Below are 16,275 nucleotides of genomic sequence, written 5' to 3'. Positions count from 1 at the left end.
CACCTACTGTACCAGAGTGTGTAGGGCAGAGGTTTATTTGCACACTGTTATGAGCGTAAGGAAATTGCGCTTATTCCACCGGACCAAGAAATAAAATCTACAAAGGCAAAATAATAATAAAGTGAGTAAAAAAAATATGTTGTAGATTAAACAAACAAACAAAAAAGATTACTGTATGAAACACTGTATGGAAAATAATCTACGAGTCAAAGTCAGGTTTATTTGTATTTCAGCACCAAGGCAGTTCAAAGTGCTTTACGTCATGAAAACATAAAATCTTCATAAACACATAAAAACTGTCACCGGCTGTGAAACCAGTAAGACACATTAAATTGCGCCAGTGAAAACATCAATACACACAAAATATGTTGGTCAATGCTCCTGTTATTATTTCCTCCTCCTGGAGGAAAATATCCAGCTATCAGTCTGACTTTATGCTCAAGTGCACTTGGGTTGTGCAGCAGGTCAAGGATCAGAAGCATACTGACAAATCGATGAAAGATGCCGTCCTCAATGGGGATTTTTTATTGTTCATTTGGGTTGTAATAATTTAAAATTCACACTTTTCTGTTTTTTTGTTTACTGCAAGTGTTATGCTATAAAGATGTGGTGCATTCATTGGCCCACATGAAGGCGCCCATGCTTTGCCCAGAATGTCAAGGCAATCTGGTTGTATATTCACACATATATGCGTGAGTCCTTTGTGCCTCTAGGGGGAGCAGTTTAAAACTAATGATGGGCCTCAGATGTCCATCATTAGTAAAAAATAAAATAAAAAGTTCACAGAGGCCCCAGCTCAGCTTTGATAAGGACACACTCCCCAGTCTGTCTGCAAATAGAGCAGAGGTCCGGCTGATTAGATTTCTAAGTTGAAAAAGACTACCATATCAGAGTCTACTGTTTTTATAATTGTGTTTAATTTAATGACACTAACTGATTAGTTACATTATTTCTGAAGTAAAAAAAGTGAATTTTGATAAAGAGAATTGCCTTTTTTGCCAAAAAAAAGTACATCAAATACATATGTTCAAATAGAGGGTGTCCCAAAACCCATCATAAATTTGTAATAAACTTAAAAATGACACAGGATACTAATGTTACTCATATTTTTTGCCTTAACAAAGGCAAATGCAATTTTATTTGCGAGGCTTGCCATCAGTTTCCCCATGCCTCAGACAGAGGCTTGTATACCTTGACAAGAGCGTCTCCTTTTTTGATAACATTCAAGCATTTTTGGATGCAGGACTCTCCAACGTTTTGCACCATCTCTTCTGATCCTCTCATCTTTTTTTATCACTGCAAGTTGTATTTTTTTTTTTTTTTAACCTGGGCAGGTTACATGCACCTTGTTTTTCATTTACCCCTACAAAAAGGTGTGAGTGATGTGACACTAAAGTGTGACGTCATGGCTGCACGGAGACCATTCCAGGGGTTTTAGATAGAATTGTTCTGACATGCAGGACCTCCTCTTTGTTGCAAATCCTTGTAAAGCAATCAACCCTAAGCCCTCTGCAACTGCAAAGTATTTTCACTTATTTGTGGGTTGACATAATCTGCAAGGATTATTCTGATTAACTGTCAAGTGTCTACATTAATCGTCCGTCTGGTCAAGGACAACAATGATGGTGATCGTATGTGCCTGTGAAGAAGGCATTTATTGCATTTTGCTTTTTAAACATATATACATGAAGCATGTATCCAATGATGGGGAAAAAAGCAGGAAATCTCTAATATATTGTTTTTGAACAGCAACTCAAAAAAGACTAAAACTCTGATCACCATGACTTCTACAGAGCATTTAACAGACACTTGATCCAAGCGCAATCACTTTAAAATAAAGTCAATCAAAGAAAAATAACGATACAGACTTTCTGCAGCCACTCAATAACTGGGGCAGTAAATACGACTTGAATGCATGAGCTTTGTTTTGCAGGTGAGTGGGACAATGACTTAGTGGCTGCATCACAGAAAAGATACTTGTCTGCAATGTATGTTGAGAAGAGCAGCAAAATGGTCCTTTACAGCTCTGGAAGAGCTGCATAGATTGATTGCTCGGATGAGAGAAAAAGTTGACTGCCATTTGTTATGCACTCCACTAATCTGACCTTAGGTAACTGTTAAAAAGAAGGCATTATTTAAAAAACAACGTCCATCCATCAATCCTCTTCCGCTTATCCTGGGTCGGGTCGCAGGGGTAGCAGCTTTATAAAGGAGGCCCAGACGTCCCTCTCCCCGGCCACTTGGGCCAGCTCCTCAGGGGGAATCCCAAGGCATTCCCAGGCCAGCCGAGAAACATAGTCTTCCTCTGGATCCCCTCCCGGTGGGACGTGGCCACCTCAACTGGCTCCTCTCGACGTGGAGGAGCAGCGGCTCTACACTGAGTCCTCCCCGGATGGCTGAGCTCCTCACCCTATCTCTAAGGGAGATCTCACACACACTATGGAGAAAACTAATTTCAGCCGCTTGTATCCGGGATCTCGTTCTTTCGGTCACGACCCAAAGCTCGTGACCATAGATGAGGGTAGGAACGTAGATCGACCGGTAAATCGAGAGCTTCGCCTTTTGGCTCAGCTCTTTCTTCACCACAACGGATCGGTACAGCGCCCGCTTCATAGCAGACGCTGCACCAATCCGCCTGTCGATCTCCCGCTCCATCCTCCCCTCATTCGTGAACAAGACCCCAAGATACTGGAACTCCTCCACTAGGGGCAGCACATCCTCCCCAACCCGGAGGAGGCACTCTACCCTTTTCCGGTTCAAGACCATGGTCTCGGATTTGGAGGCACTGATTTTCATCCCGGCCGCTTCGCACTCGGCTGCGAACCGCTCCAGTGAGAGCTGTAGATCACGCCCTGATGAAGCCAATAGGACCACGTCATCCGCGAATAGCAGAGACGCAATCCTAAGGCCACCAAAACGGATCCCCTCGACACCTTGGCTGCGCCTAGAAATTCTGTCCATAAAAGTTATGAACAGAATCGGTGACAAAGGGCAACCTTGGCGGAGTCCAACTCTCACCGGAAACGAGTCCAACTTACTGCCAGCAATGCGGACCAGACTCTGACACCGGTCGTACAGAGACCTGACAGCCCTTATTAAAGGGTCCGGTACTCCATACTCCCGGAGTACCCCCCACAGGATCCCCCGGGGGACACGGTCGAATGCCTTCTCCAGATCCACAAAGCACATGTAGACTGGTTGGGCAAACTCCCATGCCCCCTCAAGAATCCTGAGGGTGTAGAGCTGGTCCAGTGTTCCACGGCCAGGACGAAAACCACACTGCTCTTCCTGAATCCGAGATTCGACGGACTCGCCTTTCCAGAACCCCTGAATAGACCTTACCAGGGAGGCTTAAGAGTGTGATTCCTCTGTAGTTGGAACACACCCTCTGGTCCCCCTTTTTAAATAGGGGGACCACCACCCCAGTCTGCCAATCCAGAGGAACTGCCCCTGATGTCCACGCAATGTTACAGAGTCGCGTTAACCAACACAGCCCCACAACATCCAGAGCCTAAAAAAAACATATAAACAAAAACAAAAAAACAACTAAAGAACTGGCTGATTTGAAAATACAAAAGGAAACTAGACGTTGGTGCATCGCATGTTCATCCTGTCATCTTACCTGCTATGATGACCCCACCCACATTGTGGTGGTATTCCATTGTACTGGAAATTGACTCAAATCCTTATGAAGTCAAGTAGAGCTGAGTCACGTTAAGCTAAGCAGGTACTAATGGAAAAGGGATAATTGTGATCCTTAGTATCAACTTAATATTGTTTAAACACCATGGCCAGACCTGAGAACTGTTGGTTACCATGTACATCCCTTTATGGCTGCATCTTCTGCTGACTGCTTGCAGAGCAGATAATCATGTCACTAAATGCCAATCATTCCCAATTCTTTTATTCAACTTGACAATGAGTTCCCTGTACTGTAATAGCCCCCCGTAGTCACCAGATCTCAATCCACCAGATCACATTTGGGATTTGGGGGAACAAGAAATTGTGATCTTGGATGCACAGCTGACAGATGTGCAGGAACTGTGTGATGCTATCATGTCAATATTGGCTAAAGTTTCCAAGGAATGTCCCTAACATGTCGTCAGATCCATGCTATGAAGAATTAAGGCAGGTCTGAACATTACAAAGGGCTCACAGCCCCTTTTCCACCGGCTTGGTTTGGCCGGGTAGGGCGGGTGAATCCGAGTAGGGCCAGTGGGAAAAGGGCTTATAGGTACCCTGGGTGAAGAACCATATAGCCCAACTGGAAAGACGCCAGTGATTGGCATATTTATGCAAAATTTTAAATGATGTATGACAATACCTATCCTTAACCTGAAAACTGCTCTTTAATGATGTGAGAACAACAACCCTTGGATGAGTGGTTGAATTCCTATTATTTCTAATCACTATAAAATAATGTAGTTTAACCAGCGGGTTATTTAGAAAATAAAAACAACTTTGTTTAGAGTTGTGCATCATTACATTTGTTTTACATCTTACGGTTTGTTAATTTTTTTATCTTAGTCTCTTTCCAAATCTTCCACGGTATTTGGGTGGTCCCAACGCTTCGAATTACGACATTTCCCACAGTTCTTGAATGCAGCAAAAAAAAAAAAAAAAAAAAAAAAAAAGAAGCTCCTTGGTGACGGAGAAGAGGCAGAGAAGAGAAGCGGCACGCAGGGAGGCAGCCGCCAGCATCGTCTCTTGCCGTCGCTGGACAGAAAGGTTTGGAAATGACAGTGCTCTGCGCTTCCTTCAGATAACATACTGACAATGCGTAGTTTTGACGACGCTGTCAACCCGAACACTGTTTACGGGGCGGGGTTGCTGCGCGTGCGGGGCTGTGTTCGGTTACGTTGCTAACACCAGTTAGCTTCGCGTTAGCATAGCCGCTCGCTTCAGTGTGCGGGGTTCTCTACGGCGGCACGTTAGCAACAACAGGCTAGCGTTAGCTTTCCCCGGTTCGGCGTTGTCACGTCACCCTTAACCCCTCATCTGAGATTTACAGCGACAAAGCCAAACAAGCCAGGCGGCTCCTGCGGAGCGAACCCCGGTGAAATGTGATGGTCTGTAACGGGAATCAAGTGTGTGAAAGCTGCTCTCCCCTTTGCCCCGTTTGACAGCTCGGTGTCCGCGGAGCTATGGAGACGCCGGGGAGGATAGCGAGCACACCGGACGCGCTGGACTTCACGGTGGACAACGTAGAAAAGGTGAGCCTTCACAGGTCCACGGCTGCTCAGGCAAGCGCCCAGTTTGTAGACTAGAGAAGGGGATTTACCTAAGGTAGGTTAATTGGAAAAAGAAAGAACTTTTTGTAAAATATAATGTAACAACATAATAATAATAATAGTTGTTGTTTTTTTCCAGTGTATGTACTGAAAAAATCTGTTTCTGTAATGTCTGGATGTACGGACTTAAAGTTCCAACCTCATGTGCTTAAAACATAAAGTGCTTCTCTGGGTCTTGATTCCTTTTACCTCTGAGGGGCTTGGTATAATATGCTGTGTGTGTGTGTGTGTTTGCACTGTTCTGTTAAGTGCCAGGTAGCTGTGATGAATTACCCTTCTGGGCGGCCAGTGGCTTGGACATACTAAGGGATGATGGGTAGAGATGGGATTGGGAGGGGGGGGCTCAGTGGATGAGCTGGATTGATGGAAGAAGATAAAGGTGAGGGATGTGCCAGCGGAGGACCAGGAGGAGGCTTGAGGAGATTGGTGATGCGACAGAAATGATTAAAGGCAGATCAGAGGGAGCGGTGCACATTCCTGCAGGGGAAAAGATTTAGCATCTGGTTTCAGGTGGAATAGGTGCATGGGACTTTTTGTTTTTTATTTAGCTTCTGGTAGGATAACCTAAGTAAGAGTGCCATGGAATGGATTTGTTGTTTTTGCCTAAAAGATTAGAACAGGAATGTACAAAATTGGCCTATTGCTCAAAAAAAGAGGAAACTCTTATTATTATTATTATTGTTATTGCAGTTTTTTTTTTCAAGTGTCCACATGGTCTGTGTTTTCTACAAACAAAGACATTTCCAAACTCCCAGATTTGCCATTGCCGTAAGCAGGTGACAGCTCTGCTAGCTTTCTTTATACCAGCTGACCAGCAGTGCACAGCAGTAGGCGGAGCAGAGGCTGTGCTTTGCTGCTTTATGATATGTGTGACCAGAGATGATTCCAGTGCCTTCAGCGCGTTTTCAGGAACTTTATCAGATATGTCTTTAAACCGAGCGACAAAGCGTTTTTTGTTTTTGATACTGGAACTTTTTAAAACCTTTACATTGACGGTGAACAATCCCAAGTGCTAAGCAGGGAGAAGAAACATTGTTTATATTTGACCACTTAAATTCAATTCTAATAAATAGAATATTGATCCCAAAACATTCACTTTATGTAACGGTAACAGGCAGGCAGGATTTTTGAAAGGGATTTTGTTAAAGGGAGGAAAACCTCCAAATGTATTGTATTTGCATGTAAATGGTATTATTATTATTATTATTATTATTGGTGGTAGTTGTAGCTTTGTCTTTAAAATGTGTGTTTAATATATAAAACCTGAGGTGGTTGTTACAGTTCTGGTGGGTAGGGTAGGATTTATTATTATTACAGCAACCCACCATCAATGGAGGCAGCATGTTATACAGAAATAAGTGGTGACGGTTATAGAATCAGTCATTTAAGGGGTGTAAAAACCTGTGCTATGCTAATGTATGAAACTGTTCTGGTTGCTCCTGATGGACATCGGTATCAACTTCATCTGTGCTGACATTTTTGCATTCTAGTCGTCGTCATCCAGCGGACTTTAATTGATCTCGTTGGGTCAAGCAAAATGACAGAATCAGCCTTTTAACTTATTTTTTTATAGACCATTTTTGGAGTCACTCTGGAACTGAGCTTTAAAACTGATGAGGTTTTTCTTCTAAGGTTCAGCCGTAAATCCCTTTATTAGGGAACCCGTCACACACTTTTATTTTCTAGCGTTGAGGTGTAACGGTGCTTTACAGAAATCTGAAAAGTTCATCATTTGAATGGACAATTCAGCCTCACCACTGCTTCACCAATGTGAGTGATCTTGAAGTTTTTGATAGTTATCGGTATTGATCAATATGATTTCTATTTTATCAATCTGCTTTTTTCTATACCATCCAGCCCTTGCGTATTGTTGTATTTTATTTTGCTTGATTAAGGTAAAATCAGTTTGAAAGATTACAGTGAACCATTGTGTACTGTCTTTTTGTATTTTTAGTGTGTTGACTTGTTGTCAAAATGGTGTTGGAGAGGATGGTTCCTGGCCCGCTGTTTGCATGTGTCCAACAGAAGAGTCTTTGTTCAGTTTTGGTCCTGTAGACAAAGTCACACATTGTTAGCATCCTGGTGCATAAAGAATTGGGTTGTATACTGCCTTACATTCAGAACTGCAGTTAAGTGTGTCGCAGAGGAAGTTTGAAAGGTCAGTCCTAGGCTGTAAGAGAGTGCGCTGTTGAGATTTTATAATTCTCCCTTGAGGGAGTTACTGTACATCTCAGCTGGCTTGGCCTGACCTGCCATCATCTTGCTCAGGGGTGCTTGGCCAGGGGTCACTTTGCGTCACATTGTAACTGTCTCCAATCAGTCACAGCCTGCTTTAAAAAACGAGCCACTGTTTGTGTCAGGGTCCATTCAGTACTGCCCGTCTTCCAGGCTTTCTACTCTTTAGTCCTCTGCTCCTCTGAGACAGGACGTAGAGGTAGAAAAGGACGAGTCTGGCGCATCAAGCATAAGAATTAGGAAGCTGGTTCAGAGTAAAACTTAACGTGTTTAAGGATCGGTGTTGAACAGCAAAATCAGTCAGAAAAAACGTTTGGAGTTTGAAGTAGAGATGCACTGAGAAATTGGCTGGTGAGTGACTTTTGTGGTTGTCAGTCCTGACCAGCGACGAGCCGGTTGGAAACTCAAATCGTAGGTCTTCTTTCCGATCAATAAATTCACAATAACTAAGAGCTGCTGGGTCGTTGTTATAACACCGCTCTTCAGTATGGAAGTTGTTACTGATGGAAGGAAACTTTTTGTTTTAAACAGCACTAGGGGTTTAATTTTTCACACACTAGCCTGACGGGAGAGGGGGTTTGAGAGGGAGGAAGACATGCAGCAGACACGAGTCGTGCTCTCTACCCCTGAACTGTCGGAGCACGCCCGGGAAAACTCAACTTTAGCTATCTTCAGTTTCAGTTAGGTGTTTAAAATTAAATCAGAGGAAAAAAATAAAAGATGTAACACCAAAATGTGACTAGTTGCGTAGGAACTAATACTGTGAGAGGCTTTTTTTTCTGTTTGTATTTTATTTTGACTTGAACAAGTAATACTACTGTTGTCATATTTTGTAGATTGTTCAAGAAGTATGTTTAAACTGCCAAAATTTTAATAAATATATTTTGGGGGAAAAAAAAAGATGTAACACTATTTAAAAGGAATGTTCTCTACAACATTCCCATGACATATATACAATTCTTTCAGGCTTAGAAAGAGCAACACTTTTAGGAGACAACAGGAAGGCTTAACGTCGTACAGCAGATCTACTCTGTTTTAAAAGATTCAAAGATTCTTTATTGTCACCGCGGTTAAATTTCTTTTTGGCCACTCCGGCTAAGAGTACACATACAAAAGACAAACGAACAGGCAATGAACAAGGCTTACAATGTTTTTCTGTTTTTTCTCGTTATAGCGTTCAAAAGATTAAAAAACAAAAAAGATGAAGATTCAAAAGTTTGTATGAACTAGTTGTCCTTCATGAGTCACAAATAACAAATGATGAGGTAATAAGGTGCTTTTGTGCGATGATGATTTGAGGCTTCATTTACAGAAATGTGCAGTCTTTTTTGTTTTTAAATCTTTTTTCTTTTGAAACAAGTTTATGAAGACGTTGGTGGCTTTTTGAAGTCTCATAGTTAAAGTAAGAAACACAGCTTTAGTTACACCAGCTGCGCTAACCTTGCTAATCGTAATATAAGGTGCTAAATACAGCTTAAAATGTGGCCTTGGCAATCATTGTGTCTCTGTGACTTTGCCTCTGCTCCTAATATAAAGAATGAGCACTCATGGCAGGAAGACTTAAAAAAAATAATATGAATGTGGCTTTAATGTTTTATAAGATGGTTCTTAAAGATAAATCAAAGTCGACTGAAGTTCTCGTGGTGCACCTCTAATTTAATGTGTCAGAGATGGATGGCTTTCTAGTCCGTTCAAATAACGATGGGAGACGGTTCAGGGCTGAACACGCAACTCTTCGGGTGCTTGATGCGGTTATTCCTCTGTTTTCTGTCAGGTAGTGATTATTCCTCTGTCCGTCCATGCAGCTGAGCTTTAGAGATGAAAAAGGGTGATGTAAGACAACATTATTATTATTTTTTTGCTCTTATGCTCAGATCTCATCACTATTGGCAACATCCTGCTACTCGTAATTTTTTTTTTTTTGCTGTGCCTGTGTGCTGTCAACAGACACCCGCGCACATCCTAAGACAAACTATTCTTTCTTTTATTAATCAACAAACACTTCGCAGGTCTTTAATTTGCACACATATAGCACAAAGTCACTCCTTTATCGCAGTGGCGGCCTTATTGGGAACACTCTGAAGGTCAGATGAGTGGAAAACATTGAATCTGTGGTCAGGAGGCGCTGCTGCGTCTGGAAATAGAGTCAAAAAACCTGTTCTGAATAACTGGATGTAGTTCTGTGCTCGTTGCAGCTCAAATATATTTAAATAAACAGTGGTTTTATTGTATATTTATTGAAAAATACCATTTTCCTTTCTTTTTTTAGAACCATTTGGTTTCTGTTTGCGTATTTAAAATAATCAGTCGACACAATAATAGTTCTCGAGTTCACTGTGTTGATTTTGGTTTGTCCTTCTGACTACATGCGTTATTTACTGTATATTCTTTGTAAGCGCATTGTTGTTTCGCTACCGAGTTCAGTCATCCTGATACAGGTGTTAGGCGGGTAGATACGCAGCAATACCTAGAGATCCGCTCCAGGAAATCGTCTGGTGACCAGAATTGTCTAGATTTATGCCATACGCTGCTAATTGTTGATGTTGTTCCTATGAGAAGAAGACTCGGCTGGTTTCCTCCTCCGTGAGATGGTTAACAGGGAGGTCAGAGGTCGTTCACTTGGATTTAATTTTTTTCTCTCTTCCAAACTTTTCCTCAGATTTAGGGCAGGCATTTAATTTTCCAAATAATATGCCAAAACCACGCTTGACTTTTAGAGAAGGAGATGTTTTGTTATGGCAAAACAATTTAAATGACTGATACAAATAACAATTTAAATACTAGGAAATGGGGCTGCATGATTTTGGGAAAATATGTTATGCGTGGTAATAATGGATGACATACAATAAATAAACGCCTAATTAAACATAAAATATGCCCCCAGTTAACGAGTCTTCTGTCTGCTAAAAAAGTTATTTCTATCTCAACAACAAGGTTTTATTGAAAATGTTTCTTAATGGCTTGATCCACTCTACCAACTTTGGATCTTTTAAAACATTTCTATGTTGCGTTAAAGAAGCGTCATCAAATATTCCAGGCATAGAGAGCCTCAGCGCTCTGTATTTATTAGCGAACATTTATTTGTGGAGGTCCAAGCAGTAACGTGGATGTGTGGTCAAGGCTAAATTTGTGATATATAATATAAACCTTTGATTTCAGCTCAGAGGTTCTCTTAATGAATTGCTAGTTTCTGTTCGTTTTGTTACATTTAGTTTCTTTACAGTGTTGAACTGTGTTGTGTGATTTCTTATTGATTACTAAATATTCCAATGTAATCGTTTACGTTTAAAGTGTCACTATTGTGATCTAGATTAAAGCTCTAATGCAATCTTAACACATAACTCTTTGTACAGTAAGCTTTTAATTAGCGCTAATAAAGGAAAATAATGTATATTTTCTGACATTTTTTTTATAGAATAAATCTGATGCTTTTATGGAAGGAAATATAATTAAGTTGTCTTCTCCATGGCTACATTTACCAATCAACCCTTTGAGGTTTTCTTGTTTATCAGCTTGATTAATGATGATTAGCAGAAAAGTGCTTCAGTATACCCTTTATAGGTACGATAAATGAATTACCTTTTTAATAACCTACCAGTAAATCTGAGATTTTTCCTCTCAATAAGTTGGATGTGGCTGTGATGTTTTGTCAATGAGCTGTGAAGGAGTATAAATAAAGGAGTAAATAAGATATACTGTCATTTATTCTAGTTAGATTTGGTTTATTAAATGCCTTTGTTCCATAACCTGGATGAATGTGTCGTACTTAATCGTCTGGAGAGGTGCAGCTTTGTAACCTCTGCTTGTTTATTGCAAATCGTTGTGCTATTTTTACTGTAGACAACTTGTGCTTTTAGACGGCTGTATTTTCAATTTATCTGAAAAGTAGAAAGAGGATTTATTTTTATCAGAGTGATCAGAAAACCAGCAACAAAACCTCTTATTGATGCATCTTTAGTAAAACCTCTAAGTGGTCTAAGAAACTTTGTGATCAACAGACGGTATTTCCGTGCTCTCCCGTAACTCTATGCTTATGTGCGATTGATGCCGTTTGTCCTTGTCTGCGTCGCTCTTTGACTAGGACTAATGGCCAACGTGCGGTGTCGTTATTGAAAGGGCTAGTTCTTGTGAGGTTGAAGGAGTGAACCAGCCAGCCTGTGCTGTGTCTTTGATTCGATAATGACCCTCAGAAGGACGCGCAGAGCTGTTCGGGATTAGATAAGGCGAGGTCTGCAGTCAGCGAGTGGACTGCAGTAATGATTTGCTGCTTCTTTTAAGTCTGAAGTCGCACCCTGGTCTAGAGAACGATCAGAGTGGAGTTGAAAGGCTGCTTAAAGGAAGCCCCGATAGCCATCCAACAAAAGACGCTGCGGAAGCTCGCCACGACAGAGACGGGACTTTAATTTTACCTCAATTGTACCGTTTTGTCTGTGTTGATCCCTAATGTCCCGCGAAACCGTATCAAAGCCAAGTTTATATCGGAGTGGGCTTTATTCTCACAAAATGGAGGTGGATGGGTTTTTGGGCTCAGAGACCCTGCCAGCCATGAATAAGTCAAAGCTTCAGGCGTATTATGAATTCAGCACCTGCTCTGTGTTACGTATGGCCACCTACAGCGTGCCTCTGTTTCCCCTCATAGAGATACAAGTGATACCTGGCTGTCTGCAGACAGTCAGCTTGTTAGCGCCCAGCCTGCCGTGTTCAGAGACCTGCACGGTGAGGGGAGTCAGGTAATCGTACTGGATGATGGTAGGCTGAAGGGATGCTACCTGATACTCCGCTTCCAGACGATGGTTCGTTGGTTCGGTGCTCCTCTTTTCAGCTGCAGCTGCTTTCTATTGCATTGTTCAGTTTTAACCTTTTCAACAAGCAAAGGTTAAAACTGAACAATGCTTGAATATTTAGAAAGGGAAAAAAAAAAAAGATTTTTGGTGTATTTTTTATTTTTTTTTTGCAAAAATGTTTGATTTTAAATGTCAGAGGACTGGGATTGAAATTAATGGGGGGGGGGGGGAGAGGAGGCTTTAAGCTGTAGGATGACAGCTGAACAGGTGAAATGGAGACAGAGAGATTGGTGGTGGAGGATTTGGCCCCGACAAGGCTGCAGGGGTAAAAATTCAAGATGAGAAGCTCACAGGATGGATTTTTTTGTTCCTGCGTTCTTTCTGTAAGGCATTTTACTCCGGCTGCCAGTGGTTTCAGTTCACCGACTGTGTGCTTTTGTGCAAGCGTGTTTGTGCACGACAAAGTGGGAGAGAGAAGCCGACAGCTTTCAGGAGCGTCGTTCCGGCGTTGCCAGAATTCGGAGACATCTGTTTAATTGATGCTCATTTCTCCTCTCCTTGATATCCCTGTCATGCTTGTTCCCTTTATATATTTATATATATATATATATATATATATATTTTGTCTTTGCCTCTCTCCTGCTTTGTCCTCCTTGCACTCAAGTGCTCAAATACCTGGAAGCTGTGCTTGAAAGAGAGCTGTTTTCAGTTCATTGCTTTCTAGTCTGCGCAGGTTTTTGGGGTAATGTGTCTACTGTGTGCCTGTGCGGGCTCTTCTCCAAAGTAGCCATCTCTCTCCGGCCGTCAGGAGTAAGCAGGACAGGTTATTTCTTCGTCAGCTGGTTCGCTTTCCCAACAACGTCCACTTTCTCTGTTAAGCGTAAGCACGGTCCCGTATGAGATTCTTTTTGTATGATGGCCTTAACTAACAATTTTTGTTTAGATTTTTTTTTTTTTTGGTATCACATCGTTAAACCAACAATTTTAAACATCAATGCCTAACATTATCCGTTTTCCTTTTATTTATATCACAGAGAATTACTACTACTAAAGTAATACAGGTGATTCTCACAGTTGCGTAATGCAGCTCGTGTTACAGCTAGCGTTAGCTTATGTTGTCCGGGCGGTTTATACGTTTCTTTGATGAGCGTTTATAACTTTGCTGATGCACGTTCAAGAGCTCCACCGGCCTTTCTATGTTGCTTTCAAACGTCCATGTCGTATTGATCGTTAATGGTGAATTTCACTGAAATTTTGACAACATTCAGTGTATCCTGCGACGCTGAAATGCGCCGGCGAGAACCCCGATGAGCTTCTGATGTGCAGAATATTATCCCTTCTTAAAGTCTGCTCTTTACGTTCACATAGTATTAACATTTCTTTAATTTCTACACCAAAACTATCTCTGTTTTCTAAATAAATATTTCAAACAGGCAAAATAGTATTTCTTGTGAGTATAGCTGGAGTTCAGGAGCTTTCCTCCTGCCAGCTGACCAGCAGTGCTCAGCTACACGACAGGGTTGCTGCAGCATCTATGCTCCACAAAGCCACAGAACAGATAGACCAACTAATCAACCTGCTTTTATCAGCTTGCCATATTTGTCATATTCTCATCAGCTTTGTCCTAAGCTGTCCCCTGCAGGTGGTGGGAGACAGAAGAACTCTATCAAAAATAAACCTCCCTCTTGAACAGTGTCTCCCACCTCATGCATGACGCTGTTAAGAAGCAGGAGAGGGAACGGCTGCTGCATGCTAAGGGCACAAAGGAGCGATATCGTAGGTCCTTCCACCTTGAAGCTGTGAGGCTCTAACCATCGCCGCTCACAACAAACCCAATAAGTTGTTTACATCGCTGCTATATTCCTGTTAATAGTCTGTTTTCTTCCAGAAATGTGCAAAGCAGTTTGTGCTTTTTTTAAATGATCTTTCTCAGGTGCACATTTCTAATAATATGCATGTATTATATTTTACGACTATATTTTTTACTCATATTGTACATTTGACATTACTGTACAGTCTTAAAAATGTAATTGTTACTGCTTATCTTGAAGTGTATCTGCATGCTTCCATTGGTCTGTCACTTTGCTGCAGATACCCCTGAATGTCTCACTGTAGGTCTATATTTCTATTCAGTGGGTATAATAAGCCCAATAAGTGTCTTTAAAAACTTCTACTATCTAACTAACATGGTGATATTGCTATTTATTTTACTTATCTTTTGTAGAACCATAAAAACATCTTAAATGTGTAATGTTAACAAGAGTATACCTTAGTAATTAGTGCAGCATAACACATTGACGTTGTGCATCCTAGTAATGAAAAATCATTAGTATTATTTCAGCAGCATCAGAAATATTGTTACTTTCCTGTTTAAATGAACCTTAGATTCTGTTATACATAATGTTGTTAATAGTTCTTAGATATACTGTCTACAAAAGCCCATCTAGGAACAAGTGCTAGCCTATGAAGATCCACAAACCTTTAAGCTGTGGGAGCTGTATAATGTTAGTAGTTTTGGAAACTGAAAAACTCTTGGTATACCTTGATACCAGTAAGGGGCCCCAGCCTTGTCAGGTGTAATTGCTGTATTGGTTTCTCACAGTATTTTCAGGGCAGTTCAACTCTGTGACGGTTTTATGAGGCTACCATTGTGCGGATACATTTAACTCCTCTGTTAATTTCATTTTCTTTTTCCTTTTCCAGGCTCTCCATCAGTTGTATTATGATCCAAATATAGAAAACAAGAATCTGGCACAGAAATGGCTGATGCAAGCTCAAGTTTCACCTCAGGCCTGGCAGTTTTGTTGGGCCCTGCTCAGCCCGGATAAGGTACGTAGTCCTCATCAACTCTAAAATGGTTATTACGAGGGATTGGAAGATTGCTTTGTTTAATCACATTGTATTTCCTGTCGTAGGTGCCTGAGATCCAGTATTTTGGGGCCAGCGCGCTTCACACCAAAATCTCTCGGTACTGGTCGGACATCCCCACTGACCAGTACGAGTCCCTGAAGAGCCAGTTGTTCTCCCAGATAGCCTGCTTCTCCTCCGGCTCCAAGATGGTTCTCACCCGACTGTGCGTGGCGCTGGCCTCTTTGGCACTCAACACGATGCCCGAGGCCTGGCCCGGCGCCGTGGCAGAGATGGTCCGGGTGTTTCAGGAGGAGGGGGGAGGGGTGGATGGCCGGGCACGCTGCCTGGCTTTACTGGAGCTGCTCACTGTGCTGCCCGAGGAGTTTCAGACCAGCCGGCTGCCGCAGTACCGCAAGGGACAGGTAGGGTCCCTCCTGGCATCGTCTCTTCTTCCACCTGTCTATTACTAACGGCTTATCGACTTAACAGTAGCACAGTTTTAGGAATAAACTAAATTGATCATTGACTTACATTTTATGAACACACATTTTCTGATCAAAATGTATTGTAGGTTGAAAATTGTTAGATGATTAAATTATATTATATAATAATAATAATTGAAATAAAATGTGAATGAATATAGGTTTTTCTCTATTTAGTTTTTTCTTATGTATTTTACTAACTGCAGTATCTGAAAATCACAAGTGTATCTCATAAATTAAAATGTAGCTGAAAATTAAGTTAGTTTCATTAAAAAAGTGGAAATCATAGCATCAAAGTGACATATTTTTATTACTGTGTTACTGTCTTATTTTTAATTATTACTGGTTAAAGCCAATGAAACACCAAAGCACAGTTTGTCAGAAAAGTAGAACATTACATAAAACTAATAAAATACAGAAATGTTATGTCTATAAACCATGATTGGGAGGAGGACAGCTCTGCAGTCAGTCATTGACACCAGAGATCGACCAATACAAGTTATTTAAGGCCGATACCGATTATTCTAACATCAATCTAACCAATAGACGATATGTGCTGCTGATTACTTTTTTGGGCCCGATCTTGAAGCCGATATTGTTTTTTCTTCCTCCGTTTTCATGATAAAATCGACA

The 16,275-nt window shown here is 41.3% G+C and overlaps 1 protein-coding gene across 2 annotated transcripts in view; it reads left to right on the top strand.

Moving 5' to 3' along the window:
- Window positions 1-4,632: 4,632 nt before the first annotated feature.
- The window catches only part of LOC105928863 (importin-13), a 39,086-nt gene continuing 27,443 nt past the window's right edge, over window positions 4,633-16,275 (top strand). For both annotated transcript variants that reach the window (XR_004931704.1, XM_036141405.1), the window contains exons 1-4: window positions 4,633-4,728; window positions 5,127-5,213; window positions 15,014-15,139; window positions 15,226-15,582. Coding sequence is in view for 1 of the 2 variants with exons in the window: in XM_036141405.1 (XP_035997298.1) it covers window positions 5,145-5,213; window positions 15,014-15,139; window positions 15,226-15,582 (552 nt within the window). In the remaining variant the exon portion in view is untranslated. The remainder of the gene's footprint in view (window positions 4,729-5,126; window positions 5,214-15,013; window positions 15,140-15,225; window positions 15,583-16,275) is intronic.

Source organism: Fundulus heteroclitus, chromosome 9 (genome assembly GCF_011125445.2).
Source record: "Fundulus heteroclitus isolate FHET01 chromosome 9, MU-UCD_Fhet_4.1, whole genome shotgun sequence".
NCBI classification, from domain to species: Eukaryota; Metazoa; Chordata; class Actinopteri; order Cyprinodontiformes; family Fundulidae; genus Fundulus; species Fundulus heteroclitus.
The sequence above is the reverse complement of the archived record's forward strand: the minus strand, read 5'-3'. Positions and strand labels throughout refer to the sequence as shown.